Source organism: Odocoileus virginianus, chromosome 10 (genome assembly GCF_023699985.2).
Source record: "Odocoileus virginianus isolate 20LAN1187 ecotype Illinois chromosome 10, Ovbor_1.2, whole genome shotgun sequence".
Classification (NCBI taxonomy): domain Eukaryota; kingdom Metazoa; phylum Chordata; class Mammalia; order Artiodactyla; family Cervidae; genus Odocoileus; species Odocoileus virginianus.
The window spans coordinates 11,627,647-11,648,423 of NC_069683.1; the positions used below are offsets into that span (position 1 = coordinate 11,627,647).

The following is a 20,777-nucleotide window of genomic DNA, read 5'->3' on the forward strand; positions in this document are numbered from 1 at the left end:
GAGCAAATGAACAGTGTGACGGAATTCCTCCTGCTTGGCCTGATGCAGAGCCCAGAGGTACGGAAGCTCCTGTTCACTCTCTTTACCCTCCTCTACTTTCCCACTGTGGCAGGCAACCTGCTCATCACTGTGACAGTCGCCACTAGCAGAGCCTTAGGTTCCCCCATGTATTTTTTCCTGTCTTTCTTGTCCTTCATAGACTGCTGCTGCTCTTCTACCATGGCCCCCAAAATGATATTTGACTTACTTGCTCAAAAGAAAGCCATCTCCTTCAGTGGGTGTATGACTCAGCTCTTTGCAGAGCATTTCTTTGGAGGAGTTGAGATCCTCTTGGTGGTGAGGGCCTATGACCGCTACATGGTCATCTGTAAGCCCCTGCAATACACCATCACAGTGAACAGGCAAGTGTGTGGCCTCCCGGCGGCCATGGTCTGGGCCGGAGGATTCCTTCATGCTCTGTTTCAAATTAATTTTAGAGTCTGGTTGTCCTGTGGCCCCAGTGTCATTGACCATTTCATCTGTGACCTTTTCCCTCTGCTGAAACTCTCCTGCACTGACACTCACATCTTTGGTCTTTTTGTTGCTGCCAACAGTGGGCTGATGTGTATGCTCATCTTTTCTATTCTTATCACCTCCTATGTTCTCATCCTTTGCTCTCTCAGAACACACAGCACTGCAGAACAGCAGAAAGCTCTCCCCACTTGCGCTTCCCATGTTGCTGTAGGGGTCCTGTTCTTTGTAGCCTGTATGTTTGTGTACCTTCGGCCCATGATCACCTTCCCTATTGATAAAGCAGTGGCTGTGTTTTATACCATGGTAACACCCATGTTAAACCCTTTAATCTACACCCTCAGAAACTCAGAGGTGAAAAATGCCATGAAGAACGCTCTGGAGCCAAAGAGTAACCTTGGGTAATAATTTTTGTGAGCAGAGAAGATAAAACAAAATCTGTTCATATCTTAAGGACTAATAGAAAGGATAATGATTTTGAAGTTAAAATATGTGACTTTAAGTATATTATTCACCCCCTTGCTTTCTGGAATCTTTAATGGTTCATCTTTCATAAAATATCAAGATTTGATTAAATGATGACTAAAGCTCTTCAAATAGAAACTTCTTTGCTTCTATCAATCACTACTAATCAAGGGATGTTGTTTTTAAAAGAATTACTTTTTAAATTTATTTTTTCAGGGTCTTTGTTTTTTTTTTGTTTGTTTGTTTGTTTGTTTGTTTTTGGCTACACTGAGTCTTCGTTGTAGCACGCGTGCTTTCTCTGGTAGCAGTGAGCGAGGGCATCTCTCTAGTTGAGGTGCTCGGGCTTCTCATCACAGCTGCTCCTCTAATTTCAGAGCACGGGCTCTAGGTGTCAGGGCTTCAGCAGTCGTGGTGCGTGGGCTTCTGCAGTTGTGGCTCACAGGTTCAGTTGCTTCTCAGCATGTGGGATCTTCCAGGATCAGAGACTGAACCATATCCGCTGCAATGGCAGGTGGATTCTTAACCACTGGACCACCCTCAAAGGGGCATTGTTAATCAACTTAAAGAATCACAGAGGCTGGAAAAACTTTGAGTTACTGTTTTCAGTAGAACGATTCTCTGTAAAGCTTCAGATATAGAGTATATAACCAATAGGCCAAATAATTAAAATAAGTTCTAACAACCACAATATTTAAATAAACAATAAGTCCTAACAACCACATATTTTTTTTAAATGAATAGTTTTAGTACTGTAGGCAAGGTAGAGTTATTATTGTGAGAGATAATGACCAATGAGAAATGAATGAGTTTTGAGAAATGAGAGTGACATAAAGGCAGGACTCATTCCAAAATTAGTACCAAGTGCTGCACAATTCCAGTGGCACCCTTTACAGTGTAATCTGGGCTGTTATCAAAATGAATTATTTTTATGTCTAAAGCCAAGAAGGGATATAAAATTCTTCCAGGCACAACTGTAGAGCTATCTTGCACACAATTTCCCAGGCAGAGTTTTGTGGAGCACTGTTTTTGTAAAAGATACCCAAATAGTTTTGGGGGGACTGATTTGTGCTTTAGCTAATGGATAGAAAAGTATCCAGTACAAACAAAAATTAAGTTGATGATAGGTAAGTAATCAAGTCAGAAAGCGTGCACATTCAAATTTGAATGGAAAATTTTAGACCAATTGTAAACCAATGAGATGGAAAATAATTTGAGATATAGACACAGTGCAAGTTTAAAGGAAATAACCCCAGTAAAAGAAAGGGATCCAAATTGGGGCCAGGACTCAAGTTTTGCAAATCCATCAAAGTTATGTCTCCCTTCAGAAGGACATGAATTAACCCAAATGACTCCACAGGCATACCTAACGTGCTCATTGCATATACATTAATCTTCAATGGTTTAGTAAGTAGTTTATTCTAAATGGGAGACACTCAGTCATGTCTGACTCTGTGGCCCCGTGGACTGCAGTCCGCCAGACTCCTCTGTCCATGGGATTTTCCAGTCTAGAATACTGGAGTGGGTTGCCATTCCCTTCCCCAGGGGATATTCCTGACCCAGTGATTGAACCCACGTCTCTTACGTCTCCTGTATTGGCAGGTGGACTCTTTACCACGGCACCACCTGGGAAACCCCTGAAATGGGAGATTTTTTTTTTTCAAATGTTACCAATCCATTTGCTGATCACTAAGAATCCATATGTTACTACCATATTTTCCAGCCCCTTTGTTTTTAAACAGGAAGTGATGTGTGTCACAGTTAGGCTGAAACATTGAGAAGTCTGTATGTTCCTCGCCAGGACTATTTCAGTTTCTTTTTTCCTGCTGCAGCAAAACCTGGAAGACACACACTGAGATGGCAGGGCCACACAGTGAAGCAAGCTGTGTCAACCAGTAGCTATCTGGAAGAGGGCTGTCCTAGAGGAGCAACTATCTCTCAGTGAATTAGGCCTGAACAGGACATGAAAGTTGAAGTGTTAAGCCACTGAGAATTCAGGATTCATTTGTTGCTACAGCAAAATGATCCTATCCTGACTAGTTACCTTGACTCATTTCATCTTTTAAAAGACATAAATATCAAGGAGAGAAAAGGTTCCCATCACTTTTGCAGTTATCTTCGTTCTCAAAACACAGAATGAATAAATGGCAATCTACAAAAACAAGTCCAAATAGAGCATTTTTGCTTCAGTGGTCATGTATGGATGTGACAGTTGGACTACAAAAAAAAGATGAGTGCCGAAGAATTGATGCTTTTGAACTGTGGTGTCGGAGAAGATTCTTGACAGTCCCTTGGACTGCAAGGAGATCCAACCAGTCCATCCTAAAGGAGATCAGTCCTGGGTGTTCTTTGGAAGGACTGATGTTGAAGCTGAAACTCCAATATTTTGGCCACCTCATGCGAAGAGCTGACTCATTTGAAAAGACCCTGATGCTGGGAAAGATTGAGGGCAGGAGAAGAAGGGGACAACCGACAGAGGATGAGATGGTTGGATGGCATCACCGACTCAATGGACATGAGTTTGGTTGGACTCTGGGAGCTGATGATGGACAGGGAGGCCTGGCGTGCTGTGGTTCATGGGGTCGCAAAGAGTCGGACATGACTGAGTGACTGAACTGAACTAAACTAAATGCACTACAGTAACTGAAGTATCTAAACCACAAGTTCATACACAATCATGTCTTTCCCTCCACCTGAGATATAAGGCAATCTTGAAGAAAATTACTAACTAGCTATTGCTGCTCAGTCGGTCAGTCATGTCTGACTATTTGTGACCCCATGGGCTGACTGTAGCCCTCCAGGCTCCTCTGTCAGTGGGATTTTCCAGGCAAAAATACTTAAGTGGATGGCCATTTCTTCCTCCAAGGGATCTTCCCAACCCAGACATCTAACCTGAGTCTCCTGCAGCTCCTGCATTGGCAGGCAGATTCTTTACCACTGAGCCACCTGGGGAGCCCATTATTAACTAGGAGTGACAACAAAAATTTCAACTTCTTGAAATTACATCTTCAAAACTTCTTGAGCAAATGTTCTGGCTGTTCCAAACAGTTCCTTCTTCCTACATATTCTTTTTAGTATATGTTCTAAATTTTCACTGATTTCCTATAAACTTTATCCCCACAAAATTTCCATGTATCTCAGGAGGATGCTATGCTCCCTACTTCTCAGGAAAAACCAGGACCAAAACAGAATCTTTCTCTCAATCTCAAGCCTCCTCATCAATAATTGTATCCATATCACCTTTTGCCCTCTATTGCAAGCTATTAATAGATATGCAAGGGTTCCTATTTATTTTTAATGTAGCTATGTGTGTTCTGCATGCAACTGCCTTCTCTCCTCTTAGAAATCTTAGTTTGCTATCAAAATTTTAACCTTTGGTCATTAATCTTTATGCTCTAACTGAACCCCCATTCACACGCAATCTGGGGTCAAAACAAGGAAACAGTACCTTTGGCTCCAATCTATGCGATCACTTAAATCCCTCCTCAGTTATTCCTAACCTCATCCCTACTCTTCCCTCTCCCACCAAATTCTCATTATTAGCTTATTTCCCTTTCCAATACATCCTTCCTTCTATAAATTAGGAGACCAGCTCTTCCTATTGAATTCGCACCATCTCTTTGCATGATTTCACCATTCTATCAACTATCAGATCACACTCAAAGTGTCCTTGTTGTTCAGTCACGAAGTCATGCCCCCCTCTTTGAGACCCCATGGACTGACTTGAAGTATGCCTGGCCTCCCTGTCCCTCACTATCTCTCAGAGTGTCTCTGGGTCTTGATAAATCTAAGGGATTGTGTTCCAGAAGAAAAAAAAATAGGGATGATTACAAAAGCAGTTTCCTTCTTGTCTTCTCGAAATCAATGATCAATCAGAATTGTAATTATTCTGGGTCATTGCTAGGAAGGTCCCACTATGGGTCAGTCATCCTGTGTCTGCTGGCATCCTCCTCCCAGGACAAAACCCCAACCAACCAGTCAAGCTGATGGAATCCATGTTCTACTTATGTGAATAAGTGTTTCTCTAAATTCCCAAGGACTCTGACATTTTCCTCAAAGACAGTCTCTCAATAGGGCATTGTTCTGTGGGTAGGGAGCATAACCATTCCTACTCCTGATCAATTCCTTAGGTAGAGAAACATCCTGAACTCAAAATGCCCAGTGAATTACATCACTCGAGATGATTCCTGGCAAGGTTGCAATCAACTCCACATCAGAGTCTGAAAAAGAGGAAAGCAGAAGCAAAGCTTTCCTACTTACAGTGTTTTTCTTCATTTTTGTACAGGTGTATTCTACAAAGTAGTTTGGCTGAGTGTGATTTTCTCAGTCACTTCTGTACATAAGCATAATCATCTACTCTATGTCCTCAAGATTCCCCATCATAGAGTAGAAGCAAACCTTTATTCTCCCAAACAGATTATGATATATTGACACCTAGACCCTCATGGGAGAAGGCAATGGCATCCCACTCCAGTACTCTTGCCTGGAAAATCCCATGGATGGAGGAGCCTGGTAGGCTGCAGTCCATGGGGTTGCTAAGAGTCGTTCGCGACTGAGCGACTTCACTTTCACTTTTCACTTTCATGTATTGAAGAAGGAAATGGCAACCCACTCCAGTGTTCTTGCCTGGAGAATCCCAGGAATGGGGGAACCTGATGGGCTGCCGTCTATGGGCTCCCACAGAGTCGGACACACCAGAAGTGACTGAGCAGCAGTAGCAGACCCTCATGAAAAAAAAAGTTATATAATGATGGCTAGTACCTGGGGGGAGGGAGGAATGATAAATAATTATTTAATGAATATGGAGTTTCAGTCTGAGAAGGTGAAAAATTATGAAGATGGTTGGTGAGGTGTTTGCACAACAATGTGAATGTATTTAATGCCACTCAAGTGTGTACTTAAAATGGTAAACTTCATTTTATATGTATTTTATGACAATTAAAAAAAATCAGGGGAGTGGGACAGACTGAGTGAGGGTGGCCGCTAACAGAAGCAGCATCGTTAACTGTTGAGAACAGAACTGAAAGCATTGCTTCTCTCTCTGTTCTGAACTCCAGGAATGCATCAGTTTGGTTTAAAGTTAAAGGTAGGTGAGACATGTAAATCCATGGCTGATTCATGTCAATGTATGGCAAAAACCACTACATTATTGTAAAGTAATTAGCCTCCAACTAAAAAAAATAAATGGGGAAAAAAATAAAAATTAAAAAAATTAAAAATAAAACAGCGTCCTTTCTGTAGTGTTTGTATTCTTTCCCTCTGGATGTCTTTATACACACGTGCTTGGCTGAGCGTGACTTTTCTCAAAGGCTACTCCAAGAAAGCATAGAGTGCAGTAAAATCACTATACATTCCCGTGGTTCTCTCTGTGGGTGGCAGAGCTACAAGCTCTATAACACACCATGAGACTCTGTCACCTAGGTACTCATCCCAGAGATCGTTTAAATGTTCATGACTTTTAAATCACTCGAAAGGATGCTCCATTATAGTCTTCTCTCCCTCAGCTTTGAGGTGATGGAGAGCTGGCTGGAACTCTGCACAGAAACATCTTTCTTTCTCACCTGCCTTTAACTTTAAACCAAACTGATGCATTCCTGGAGTTCAGAACAGAGAGAGAAGCAATGCTTTCAGTTCTGTTCTCAACAGTTAACGATGCTGCTTCTGTTAGCGGCCACCCTCACTCTGTCTGTCCCACTGCCCTGATTTTTTTTTTTTTTAATTGGGAGCTGGGAACCTGCTATTTAAGTCTCCTTGGTCAGTCACTAATAAACATGTCACAATGTCCGAGGGTAATCTGGCCCAGGCTGGCATTTCTACTCTGAGGTTAACCATATTGTACCAAACACTCATGTTTTCAGAGAGAAATCCATTCTCTGAACTCTGCCCTATGTCTAAAACCACCCCATATATCCTTTGGCAAGGTCACCAACATCAAAATGAGCAACAAAATCCTAATATCAAGATTTTCACTTACCTTACCTAAGTTTCATCCTAAACTATAGCCAGAAGTGTGTGTGAGTCAGTCATGTCTGACTCTGTAATCTCATAGACTGTCACCCACACGTCTCCTCTGTCCATGGGATTCTCCAGGCAAGAACACTGGAGTGGATAGCCATTCCCTTCTCCCGGGGACCTTCCCTACCCAGGGATCAACAACGTCTCCTGCATTGCAGGCAGATTCTTCACCACCTGAGCCACCAGGGAAGCCCATAGCCAGAAGTATATTTTTAACCAAAGCTCACCAGCATTTCTAAAGCTGGTCTCTAATGTTGTTTGTGGGAGGCAAACAGGAGCAAAAAAAAAAAAAAAGGTCCTTGGCTGATGCTTTAGCAAAGATTCCAACAGAGCCAATTACTAATCCTCTGAGGACTTGGGAGGTCAATGTATTACCAAACCCTGAGCTGTTTTGAAAGTCTTTTTAAACATTTCTCTAGAGTCAGTGAAGAAAGAATTACAAACCAGGACCTTGAAGTAAATAACAGCCACAGAGCCATGCATCAAGGTGAAGGTCTGTTTGGGAGACCCTGCTCCCAAGGTCAGTATGAGTTAGAAGAAGGGCTTAAATCAGGAATCAAAGGAGCTCGATCCCTGGGTCAGGAAGACCCCCTGGAGGAGGAAATGGCAACCCACTCCAGTATTCTCATCTGGAGAATTCCACGGATAGAGGAGCCTGGTGGGCTACAATCCATGGGGTCGCAAAGAGTTGGACACAACTAAGCAACTAATACTTTCACTTTCACATACATTCTACAATTTCATATACAAGTTTTTTCATACTTTGAAAAATCAAATTTGAATAATTTAATGTATACATTTGAATACTATATGTTTTGAGCATGCATTTATCTCATAATAAGCCCAGAAAGTGAGTTAAAATTAAATCTGAAAGCTATCAAAGTTTCCTAACTAAACAGCTTGTTTTCTGAGTAAATCCAGAAAACAGGAGAGTTGTCTAGAGACAGAAGAATTCTACTGTCCTCCTCCTTAGTTTACAGTCTATCTGCAGCTGTGGGGCAAATGCCTGGTGGGAAGAAAGCAATATCTGGGTTTAATCTAGAAACTGAAGAATCCACAACCAACTGATCCAAGTTAGTGATAGCTAATTCTTTTCCCCAAAATTTAAGAAGGTTAACTTAGCCAATTTCATTTCACTGAAATAATATTTGTAGTTAGATTCTGTAAATTGAAACTTAATCTTTCTCTCTAAAAATGAATTGGGACACAATGATGTGAAAATGTCAATAGAAAATACTGTCTGAAATATTCCCAGGCAAGATGATGCTGAGAACCACTAAAGCCACTTTTACAAGATTGGGATTAACATTTAAGTCTCATTAAGTAGATTGATCCTGAAGATCTCTGTAATTATTAAAAATTCTTTCCTCTTTTCATGACTTCCATGCCACCACACTGAAGTCAGGATTTGTGAGTTAAATCTTTGAAGAATGATTGTTATTAGTCACCATCATTGGAGTCATGGAGAGAGAAAAACAGCTCAGGCATAAACTTTCCTGAAAACTCTAAACTATCTTACCTCATCTTTATTGAAACCTGAGAGATCATGATGCTGACTTCTGTGCCCAGAAATTTTTGTGGAAAAAAAATGTGATTATGTTTTTGGCAAGGATTAGGGAAAGAAGAGAAAAAGAAAGATAATGAATAAAATAGCTAATGATCTTGGTTACAACAACATGTAATAAATCTTGAAAACCTATATACAGGCTCACTCCCCAAGAAAAGAATGTATTCTTATATATATTCAATATTTTTACAGTTAGTAATGAAAATTTCAAGTTATCTTAATTGATAAAACTTATTCCAAAAGGGGAAATCGTATTACTTAAGGTGGTCCTAACATTTTTGTCTGGTCAATAGGAAACTCAAGAAAACTTCTTGACTTATATCATTTCATAGCAAAATGTGAGTAGGGTAATATAGCTAACCCAGAGCATTATTCTATATGCGATGAAAGAACAATTGCCCAGAAAGTTCATTTCAGAAATATTGAGAACTTTTCAGGGAACTTTGCACCACTTACATGTTCACATTCAAAGATGTGGAAGGAGTGAGCGTAACTATCTTATGGAGCCAGACACAATATCTGGAGCTGTTGAGTGAATTTGCATTTTGAGGGACAAAAACTCCATCTGCAGCTCTGCCTCGGTGTGTGCATGTGCATTACTTTGAAAATAAGGAATAACGGGTCACAGAACACAGCTGATATGAGTAAGGTTTGATTGGTACTTTTCATGTCTGATACAAAGTTAATTTTTAAAACATTATATTCATATACCTATGAATATTTGTTCTAATAGACAAGCACTAATATAACTTTACAAAAATTGTCAATGAAATTTGTCCCCCAGAGTAAAAGAAAGCTATCTGTGAGACATTCAGAGCTAAAAACAAAATTTAGAAGTTAACTGCATGTCAATATTCATTAAAAAAAATTTGCTTTTATTGTGGCATTTGTAAGGTATTGTCACAATATATTTAAATTATATGAATCAGGAGAGATTCAAACTCCTTCCATTCTTCTTTCCAGCTAGCTGTAAAATATCAGAGGTAAGTGAAAGGAGTAGCTCCACCAGTCCCAGGGACCTGGGCTACAGAGATGATGAAATATTTTCTATCAAATTTAAAATGTCATCACTCAGAAATATTGTGATCTTTCCAGATCAACCATGTGCTAATAACAACTCAAGATGAATTGATGGAGAGGATGAGCAATGTAACAGAATTCATCCTCCTGGGCCTAACCCAGAATCCAGGACTGCAGACACTCTTATTTGCTGTGTTTTTAATCATCTACGTGATCACACTGGCAGGTAACCTGCTCATCTCAGTCACCATCTTCACCAGCCCAGCCCTCGGTTCTCCCATGTACTATTTTCTGTCCTATTTGTCCATGATAGACGGCTTCTACTCTTCCTCCATAGCACCCAAGTTGATCTTTGACTTGGTCTCTGGAAAGAACACCATATCCTTCAGTGGCTGCATGACTCAGGTCTTTGCTGAACACTTCTTTGCTGGAGCCGAGATGGTCTTGTTGACTGTCATGGCCTACGACCGCTATGTAGCCATCTATAAGCCCCCGCACTACATGACCGTCATGAGTCGACCTGTGTGTGCGCTCCTGGTTGGAATGGCTGGGGCTTTAGGCTTTCTCCATGGAGGGATCCAGATTTTGTTCATGGTTCAGTTACCATTCTGTGGCCCCAGTGTCACTGACCATTTCGTGTGTGATTTAGTACCTCTCCTGGAGCTAGCCTGCACAGACACGCACACTCTGGGGCCCCTGATTTCTGCCAACAGTGGGTCACTGTGTTTGCTGACTTGCTCAGTGCTGGTTGCTTCCTGCGCTGTCATCCTGTGCTCCCTGAGGACCCACAGCTCTGAAGGGCATCGCAAAGCCCTGTCCACCTGTGCCTCTCATGTCACAGTTGTCATCTCATTCTTTGTACCTTGTTCGTTCCTCTGCCTAAGACCCACGACCTCCTTCCCCATTGACAAAGCTGTGACTGTGTTTTGCACCATAGTAACTCCTATGTTGAACCCTTTAATCTACACCCTGAGAAATGCAGAAGTGAAAAATATCATGAAGAAGCTCTGGGGACAAATAATGAAAACTGGTGATGAATAAACCTTGTGTGGAGTATTCAGGCAAAAAAAGAAAAATCTAGTGATATTTTACAGAAATTTTCTCCCCTTCTTAATTGATTGAACTGGGAAGATTCTCCTGTCTGGATCAATTTTCTTTAGGGGCTCATACGTTATAAGTCAGGGTTGATATTCAGAAGCCATAGCAGAGACAGTGCCAAGAGCCCACGATAGTCTTAGGAGGCCATGAAGTGTTTTCATTTCTTTTACAACAGAAAGAAAGAAATTAATATAATCCAAATGCAGCTTAGATTATAGTCATCTATACAGCAATGCAGTCAGAAAAGATAATTTTTAACATTTTGATGGAGGAGAGGGCCCAAGAGGATGAAAGTACCATGGGTCCACAAAAGTCATAATGTTGCCCTGACTGTGGGTATGAAACAGATCAACAGCAATATTCTTGAACACTCGTTATACCCAGCACCATAGCTAGAGTGAAGTTTTATTTTAAAAGAGGAAAACAACTACACATGAAAAAAGGACAGAATAGTAGGAAATAAATTTTCAAAAAGTACGTTTATACACTTTTTCTGATCTTTCTAGGTTTGAGAGGTTTATCAATAAAATAAACACAGAAATAAAAAGAAATTTTTACTTATCACAATCCCAAAAAGATAACATTTGTGCACAAAAGTACTTTTTGAAAATTACATTTCATCATTCCCTGTAGTATACAAAGTTTACAAAAAGAATTAGAATTGGATGGCATAAAATAAACATAATTGATAAAGTCCATAGAGCTAAGGAAGAAAATATCTATACATTAAAGTCTGGTTTTAGACACAGACAAAGGAAAAGAAGATTCTGAAGACAAAATAGTGGTTATAGGAAATTTCCAGTGATTTAAGAACAAGTCATGGAGCTGTCATGGAACAGCACAAAATCATAAATCTGAGCTAGAGTAAAGAATCCATACAATGTACATAATTAAATTCTAAGAGATTCTAAAATAGTCAGAGATTAAGTGCTTTGGACCAAATAGGCTTAATTTCTCTTATTGTCTCCAGCATTAATTATTCCAGTAAATGTTAGCAAATTGTTTCACCTCTCTATTTTTTTCATCTTTAATAAGAAGAAAATAGAATTTCCCAGGTGGCTCAGTAGTAAAGAATCTGCCTGCCAAGCAGGAGACACAGGTTCGATCCCTGGGTTGGGAAGATCCCCTGGAGAAGGAGGATTTGGCGACTCACTCCTGTGTTCTTGCCTGAGAAATCCCATGGACAGCTGGTGGGCTACAGTCCGTGGGGCTGCAAAGAGTCAAGCACAACATCTCAGCTAAGCAACAACAACAAATAGGAAAATAACATTACATGCTTCCTTAGATTGTGCAGATCAAATGACTTCAAGTGGAAAACAGAGTCAGCTAAAAATTAACAGAAATTGCTCAGCTCACCAGCCCAGGTTGGATGCATGATACAGGATGCTCGGGGCTGGTGCACTGGGATGACCCAGAGGGATGATGGGGAGGCAGGTGGGAGGGGGGTTCAGGATGGGGAATGCATGTAAATCAATGGCTGATTCATGTCAATGTATGGCAAAAACCACTACAATATTGTAAAGTAACTAGCCTCCAACTAATATAAATAAATGAGAAAAAAATTGCTCAGACTTCGTTTCAACTTTCAGAGATTCCACAAGAGCATAAACTATTCTGGGAACAGTGGTTCCTAACAGAGGAGCTCAAGAGCACTGCTACTGTTATTCACTAACCAGATGTCAGGGAGACCAAACGTCCATCCCAGCCTCACTTCACTCCAAAATGTGTCATCTCAGCCAATAAAAAGTTCTCTGAATGTTGAGAGCGAGTGCCTCACCAACTCCCTATTCTGGATTAAACTGCACTTAAATATCTCTGTAGTGACAAATGGGAGAGCCGGTGGGATCAGCTATGAGAGGTTTGAAAGTGAAAGTCACTCAGTCATGTCTGACTCTTTGCAACCCCGTGGACTATACAGTTCATGGATTTCTCCAGGCCAGAATACTGGAATGGGTAGCCAGTGCCCTCCTCCAGGGGATCTTCCCAACCCAGCGATCAAACTCATGTGTCCCACATTTCAGGTGGCTTCTTTATCAGCTGAACCACCAGGGAAGCCCAAGAATACTGGAGTGGGGAGCCTGTCCCTTCTCCAGTGGGTCTTTCCAACCCAGGAATCAAACCAGGGTCTCCTGCATTGCAGGAGGATTCTTTACCAGCTGAGCTACCAGGGAAGCTTGAGCAGCACTTATTTCAGAAGCTCTCACTGATAATGAATCCTTTTATCCTGTTTCCATCCTCTGGAAGAAAGAGAAAAAGGGAGAGCTCAGTTGGAGAGACCAAGAGGCCAATCTCTATATAGAATTTGTGATTTCTGGGGAAGACTTCAGAAACTTGTTTTCAGGAGAGTTCTCAACCAGGAATTTGAACCTAAGGTGATGCCAGCATTGCATTTCTAATGTTCTTAAGATTTTATTATCAGGTTAGCTCTCACTGTATTTATAAAGGCTTTAAACAATAGATATTTTGCCATAATGATTGATTATTTTGAAAAAATATATATATATATAAGCAACTGTGTATTTAAAAACTCAAAATTATCTTTTAAACATCTAGTTGTAGTTCCCAAGAGACATGGAATGTCACAGGATAATGTAGAAAAAAAGGTGATGAGGGTGACGATGATACTGGTAACGCTGATGACAATAGCTATTTACTAAGCCCTTTCTGTGAATAAACTCTTGACCTGAGCACTCGTTCTATGTGTTTGGGAGGCAACAGATTTCTGACCTTAATTTATGACTTTCTTTAAGCCTCAAGCTGAGAAAACCTCTGTCTAAAATATTTCTTTATTTGAACATAATGGTGAACCTACCCTTAGGATGGGGTAAACATCAAAAAATCATAAAGCTAGTGTAAAAAAAAAAATTATCACAGTTTTTCTTATTTGTGTGTTTACTCTGTGAAAAGAGCTTTTCTTTTGCTATTTAATTCTTATTAAAGCCCAGAAAGCACAGTAATATTGATAAATATCAATATTATACTTAACATTGCTGTGTGTAATATATGGCCTCCACGGTGGCTCAGCGGGAAGGAGTCACACGCAGTGCAGGAGACCTGGGTTCGATCCCTGGGTTGAGAAAATCCCCTGGAGAAGGAAATGGCAAACCACCCCAGTATTCCTGCCTGGAGAATTCCATGGACAGAGGAGCCTGTGGATTACAGCCCATGGGGTCGCAAAGAGTCAGAGACAACTTAGGGAGTAAACGACAAAGGATACTATATGTGAAAGCCTAGGAGTTGCACTTAGAACACGAAGATGATCAGTAAATGCTATTAATATTTGTCCTTGCTGTCCAGTCGGCAATTTTCCTAAAGACACTAACCCTCCAATATCTGTTCCTGAAATATCCTAACTCCCTTTTCCTCCTGACAACTTGTGGACTCTCTCTAGACACTAGAAGGACACTGGGCACTTTTAGGAAGTAAGGTGAAAGTCTCTTCCTTGCAAGACCAGAACTGCACTCAATGAGACTAATCAACGATGGCACCACATTGCATTCTAACCTGTGAATGAGGCAAAACCAAGCCCCAGAACTGTTTCAGCAAGTGATGCTGTGGGGAGAGCATTAGTCTTCAGAGAAACCTAGCAGTAATAATCACCGTGTTATCACACCCACCTTATAAGTCACCCTTTTCAGTGGCAAGAGAAAGAGTTTCCGAGACCATGTTGACGAGCATTGTTAGTAGAAAGCAGAGACTACAAGCCAGCTATTTCGTTTCGAGGCTTTTCTCCCTAATGTGAGCCACAGCATGGCTTGTCAGTGATAGAGAAAGTAGATATTGGAAGCGGGCGGTGATGTTGGAAAGCACAGAGCCACCATGAACCATCAGTTCAACTTTGGACAGTCTGCACCGCATCTTTCTGAGTCTTAAATCCACTACCTTTAAACCAGAGCCAACTGGAAAGGATGGTTTTAAATGCCATAGGGTTTTTCAGGAAATAAGAGGGAAATGGACAATGGAACAAATTCTCAGCTGCTTATGAATGAATGATGCCCTTTGCGGTTTTCTCCTAATACTAGTCTAAGAAACTTTCAGCTCAGATGCATTCCTGCAATCAACAGCACTTCCCCCGTCTGAGATCTGCCTAAATGAGAAAAGCAATTTTAATCTCATGCAGGAGTTTAAGCACATGAAACAGTGATATTTGCGTTGATATGCTTGTAACTGGTCTAGGTGACCCTTTAATAACTCGCCCAGGTCCACCATTTCACGATGTTAGGATGTAAAAGAACAAAAACGAAGACAAAACACCTGATGACATACTTGTGTCCTCAGATCCAGTAAATGTAAGTTGTTGTCCATGGCATTGATGACGGTGACTTCAATGATACCATTGCTGGAGTGGTTACCATATCCAGGCTCTGTACAAACACTTACATGCACTGTTTTCATTGACTGCTCTTTGCAGACTCAGGGTGTAGCAGTACTCTTATTTTCATTTTATAAATAAGAACATTGAGGCTTTGAGAAACTGCCCATGATTACACAGAAAATAAATGGTACTGGAAATATTCAAACTTAAGTGAGTTTATGTGTCAGGATCCTATGGTGAAGCCCACAGTTCTATAGCAGAACTGCCTGGGTGCAAGTCTTAACTCTGCAACTTATTAGCTGAGTATGCTTCTGTAAGTTTCTAAATGTGCCTCTCACTTTCTTCCTCTGAAGAAATGAGGAGAAAAAGAATAATCTATCTTATGGGGATGTTATGAGGATTAAATGAGCTTATATGTTTAAAGCACTTAGGACAGTGCTTGCAAAGACTGTTACACAGGTGGCCATATACTCTTGGCCATAATGTCCTCCTCTGAAAAGGTCGCAGTCATATGTGTTTCCTGCAGAAACTGTATTTGCCTTTGTAACCAAGCTTAGAAAGAAAGTGTGCAGCTTCCTGATCAATACAAGAATCTTCTCTCCAGCATTTCTTATATTTGCGCGTCTCTTCCTCTGACACTCAATGATTCTCCTTTCATTCATATCATACTGAGCATCAAATCCTCAGCAAGTTGGGAGATTTAGTTACTTTAAGAAGATTTATGTTTCCAGGAAAATAATAGATGGTTGGTGGGTGGGATGAGTGACAGTTTTTTAGTCAAAACTTAGACTAGCACAGACATTTCTTTAATCTAATTAGGAGAATAAAGCAGGAGTAGGCATATTTTGTCAGATGAGATTCTGATTTACAAGGACACTGGTTAAGACAGAGTATCTCTTCTTCCTCCTCCTGTAGCTTCCTTTATGTAGTGAATAGGTGGATAATCATAGAATCTTTCACTGCTGGTCACTTTTTTTTTTTCAACTTTGACTCATTCCTGTAGACTGTAGAAGGACCGGAAGCCTTTAACTAGAAGGATTTCACCAGGTCCAGAGAAAGTAAAGCCCAGACATACAAATAATGTGTGAAGCAAGGGGGAAGAGTAACTTAACTTATACATGATACTGCCCACAGCAGAGGCAGAAGTGGGAGTAAATGAACAAGCAGATGTGTCAGGACATTTTAATCACAGAATAGGGAGTCAGTGAGGGACTAGCTCTCATATTCAGAGACCTGCTCACGGGCGGACATGCCACATTTTGCAGTGAAGTGAGGCTGGGATGGACGTGTGGCCTCCCTGCGGTTGTGGTGAGTGAGTAACAGTGGTGGTTTCTGGGCTCCTCCGTCAGGAACCACTGCTCCCAGCATCCCTTGTGCTGTGGTGGCATCACTGAAGGCTACAACGTCTGAGTTATTTTTGATTTTCAGCAGACTCATTTTCCCAATTCAGCCATTTAATCCTCACAACTTAAGCAAGTGCATAATGTTAGTTCCCTTTTACAGATGAAAAAACACCACCACCAACAAAAAAGCAGAGAGGAGAAGCAACTTGCTAACACTGACCAAGCTCATTCACGCTGTAGACAAGATGAGAAATCAAGACTTTTTAGGCCAAAACTCTTAATCTCTGATTTCAAAACAACCGACTGTTTCTAAATATCTTGGAATTCCATTACATTTATGGTACGGACTCTTTTCTGGAACACAGATTTGTGATTGCTGCCAAGTTCTGGGGCACACATTCTTGCTCTTGGTCACTTAGTCATGTCCCACTCTTTGTGACACCATGGACCGTAGCCCGCCAGGCTCCTGTGTCCATAGGATTTCCCAGGCAGGAGTATGGCAGTGGGTTGCCTTTCCTTCTCCAAGGGATCTTTCTAAACCAAGAACTGAATCCACATTCCCAGCTTGGTAGATGGATTCTCTACCACTCCGCCACCAGCAAAACCCTCTATGACACACACTTGTTCTTAAATCACTGGTAATTTCCCAAAAGAGCTGCTTCATTTTCAGAGTCTTCTTTTCTTTTGTTGGAGTCTAAAACTACTTTAATGTACAGGTATTTTCTGCCTTAACTGTACAGACTTTATAAATGATGTTTCTTTTATGCTCGCCAATATTCTATTTCCAATTTTTTTTGTGAACTATGGTATACTGCAGGGAATGATGGAAATGTAATTTTTGAAAACTACTTCTGTGTGCAAATCCTCTCTTCTTGGGAAAGTGATAAGTAAAAAGTTGTTTTTTTTTTTTAATTACTGCAGTGGGAGAACATTTATAAACCTCGCAAACCTAGGGTGATCAGAAAAAGTATACTTTGATAAATGTACTTTTAGAAGATTTCCTTCACTGTTCTACTTTTTTTTCACGTGTAGTTGCTTTCCCTCTTTTTTTTTTTTTTGTCTTTGTTTTTTTGTTTGTTTCCCTCTTTTAAAATAAAACTTCACTCTAGCTGTCGTGCTGGGTATAATGAGCATTCAACAATATTGCTGTTAATTTGTTTCGTACCCACAATCAGGGCAACATTATAACTTTTGTGAGCCCTTGGTACTTTCATCCTCATGGACCATTTCCTCCAAAAAATATTAAAAATCATATTTTCTGACTGCATTGTTATATAGAGGACTCTAATCTGAGTTGAATTTAAATTATATTAATTTTTTCTTGCTGCTTTAAAATTAAAACATTTCAGGGGCTCTTAAAACTATTGTGGGCTGTAGGCACTGTGTCAACTATGCCTTAATGGATACCAACCCTGGCTTACAATATATGAGCCCCTGAAAAAAAACTGATCCAGACTAAAACAGGAGATCAATTTCTATAAAATATCACTCATGAATATTTTTTTAACCTGAATACTCCACACAGGCTTATTCATCACCAGTTTTCATTATTTGTCCCCAGAGCTTCTTCATGACATTTTTCACTTCTGCATTTCTCAGGGTGTAGATTAAAGGGTTCAGCATAGGAGTTACTATGGTGCGAAACACAGTCACAGGTTTGTCAATGGGGAAGGCAGTCATGGGTCTGAGGCAGAGGAATGAACAAGGAACAAGGAATAAGATGACAACTGTGACATGAGAGGCACAGGTGGACAGGGCCTCGAGACGCCCTTCAGAGCTGTGGGTCCTCGGGGAGCGCAGGGTGACAGCGCAGGAAGCAACCAGCACTGAGCAAGTCAGCAAACACAGTGACCCACTGTTGGCAGAAAGCAGGGGCCCCAGAGCGTGCATGTCCGTGCAGGCTAGCTCCAGGAGAGGTACTAAATCACACACGAAATGGTCAATGACATTGGGGCCACAGAATGGTAACTGAACCAGGAACGAAATCTGGATCCCTCCATGGAGAAAGCCTAAAGCCCCAGCCATTCCAACCAGGAGCGCACACACAGGTCGACTCATGACGGTCATGTAGTGTGGGGGCTTACAGATGGCTACATAGCAGTCGTAGGCCATGACAGTCAACAAGACCATCTCGGCTCCAGCAAAGAAGTGTTCAGCAAAGACCTGAGTCATGCAGCCACTGAAGGATATGGTGCTCTTCCCAGAGACCAAGTCAAAGATCAACTTGGGTGCTATGGAGGAAGAGTAGAAACCGTCTATCATGGACAAATAGGACAGAAAATAGTACATGGGAGAACCGAGGGCTGGGCTGGTGAAGATGGTGACTGAGATGAGCAGGTTACCTGCCAGTGTGATCACGTAGATGATTAAAAACAGAGCAAATAAGAGTGTCTGCAGTCCTGGATTCTGGGTCAGGCCCAGGAGGATGAATTCTGTTATGTTGCTCATCCTTTCCATCAATTCATCTTGGTCCATCTGGAAAGATCACAATTTTTCTGAATGATGGTCTCAAATTCAATATAAAATAATTCACATGTACAGAATCAATCTATTTGGTGATACATAAATACTAACCACAGTTTTGTAAAGTGACTTTTGTAGTTTTCAACAGCATCTTTTTGGGAACATGGTTGTTGTTTGGTCACTAAGTCATGTCCGTCTGTTTTGTGACCCCATTAACTCTAGCCCTCCAGACTCCTTTGTCCATGGGATTTCCCAGGCCAGAATACTGGAGTGTGTTGCCATTTCCTTCTACAAAGGATCTTTCCAACCCTGAGATCAAGCCAACGTCTCCTGCACTGGCAGACAGATTCATCTACCACTGAGCACCAGGGAAGGCTTTTGGGAACATTATAGTTTTTATTGTTGATATTTTCTCATCATTACATCCAAATTCATTCTTAGAAAGTTTAACCTTCAATTCACATAATCTAACTACAAAAATTATCTCAGTGAAACAAAATTGGCTAAATTAAGTTAACCTTCTTAAACTGCAGAAAAAGAATTAATTATCACTAACCTGGATTAGTTAACTGTAGATTCCTCAGTTTTTAAATTAATCACAGTCGTTGTTTTCTTCCCACCAGGCATTTGCCCACAGCTGCAAATAGACTATGTATACTATCCAGAGGAACACTGGAGTTCTTTGTCTGTAGACAACTCTCTCATTTTCTGGATTTACTCAGAAAATGAACTGTTAGTTAAGAAAGTGCTAGCTCTACGATTTAATTTTGACTCAACTCACTTTCTTGGCTTCTTGTGAGGTTATAAATGCATCTTCAAACATGGATTATGAAAAATTCTTCAAATCAGGCAAAACTAGTATATGGAATTATAGAATGTATGAGGAAATCAAATCCACTTGATTGGATATGGTTTTCTCAAATCAATTCTGCCAAAGAGTCCTCGGGAGCAATGAGTCCCAAACAGATTTTCAGCTTGTTGATTTACGGCTCTGTGGTTGTTATTTATTTCAAGGTCTTATTCTTTCTTCATTGACTCTAGAGAAGTGCTTAAATAGATTTTCACAATGTGCAGCGTTTGGTAGCGCGTTGACCTGTCAAGTCCTCAGAGGATTAGTAATTGGCCCGATTGGAATCTTTACTGATGTGTCAGCCAAGGACTTTACTTTCGTCCTGTCTGGCTCCCAGAAACAACACTTGGAGGCCAGAAATGCGGTTGAGCTTCAGTTAAATGTATGACTCTGGCCATAGTGAAGGCTGAGACTTGGTAAGGTAAGTGCAAAGTTTGGTGACAGGGCTTTGTCCCTCATTTTGGCATTGGTGACCCCGGCAGAGGATATATGGGGTGATTTTAGGCATAGGCCAGAGTTCAGAGAATAAATTTCTCTCTGAAAATATGAATGCTCAAAAGTGTATGGTTAAAAAATAAATAAATAAAAATTTTTAAAAAAAATTTTTTAAGCGTATGGTTATTCTGAGAATGGAAATGACAGTCTTCAAGGTTATGTGCCAGCTTATCCTGGGACGCTGTGACATTTTTATGAGTGACTCACTGAGGAGACTTAGCGGACAGGATTCCCAGTTCCCAAACACTGAGTAATTTAAGTCATAAGCATATAAACTTCCTCTGCGATGAGTACCTAGGTGACAGATTCTCATGGTTTCTGTGGTATTCTCGTGGCATTCTCTCTATTCAGAGAGAGAATCGTGGGAACTTACAGTAAGTCCTAGGCTTTCTCAGAGTAGCCATTGAGAAAATCACACCCAGCTGGTCACTCGTGAATAAAGACGTCCAGAGGCAGAAAATAGAAACACTACAGAAAGGAGGCTACACCACTGTCGTCTGACCCTCCGCTTCTGAGGTGATGAAGAGCCAGCTGGGACCCTGCACAGAATCGCCTTTCTTTGTTATCAACCTTTACCTTTAAACCAAATGAATGCATTCCTGAAGTTCAGAACAGAGACGAAGCCAGGCACTCAGCTCT

At 40.9% G+C, this 20,777-nt stretch overlaps 3 protein-coding genes across 3 annotated transcripts; 2 read left to right on the plus strand and 1 right to left on the minus strand.

Moving 5' to 3' along the window:
* On the plus strand, positions 1-915 carry LOC139037000 (olfactory receptor 4C5-like). Its single transcript, XM_070472848.1, has one exon. It carries the CDS (start codon positions 7-9, stop codon positions 913-915), a length of 909 nt encoding a protein of 302 aa, XP_070328949.1. The 5' UTR covers positions 1-6.
* An 8,770-nt stretch (positions 916-9,685) lies between these two features.
* On the plus strand, positions 9,686-10,615 carry LOC139036999 (olfactory receptor 4C45-like). The gene has a single exon (XM_070472847.1). It carries the CDS (start codon positions 9,686-9,688, stop codon positions 10,613-10,615), a length of 930 nt encoding a protein of 309 aa, XP_070328948.1.
* Positions 10,616-17,857: 7,242 nt separating this feature from the next.
* Positions 17,858-18,787, minus strand: LOC110123941 (olfactory receptor 4C45-like). The gene has a single exon (XM_020872216.2). The coding sequence runs from the start codon at positions 18,785-18,787 to the stop codon at positions 17,858-17,860; it is 930 nt and encodes a 309-aa protein (XP_020727875.2).
* Between the last annotated feature and the right edge of the window lie 1,990 nt (positions 18,788-20,777).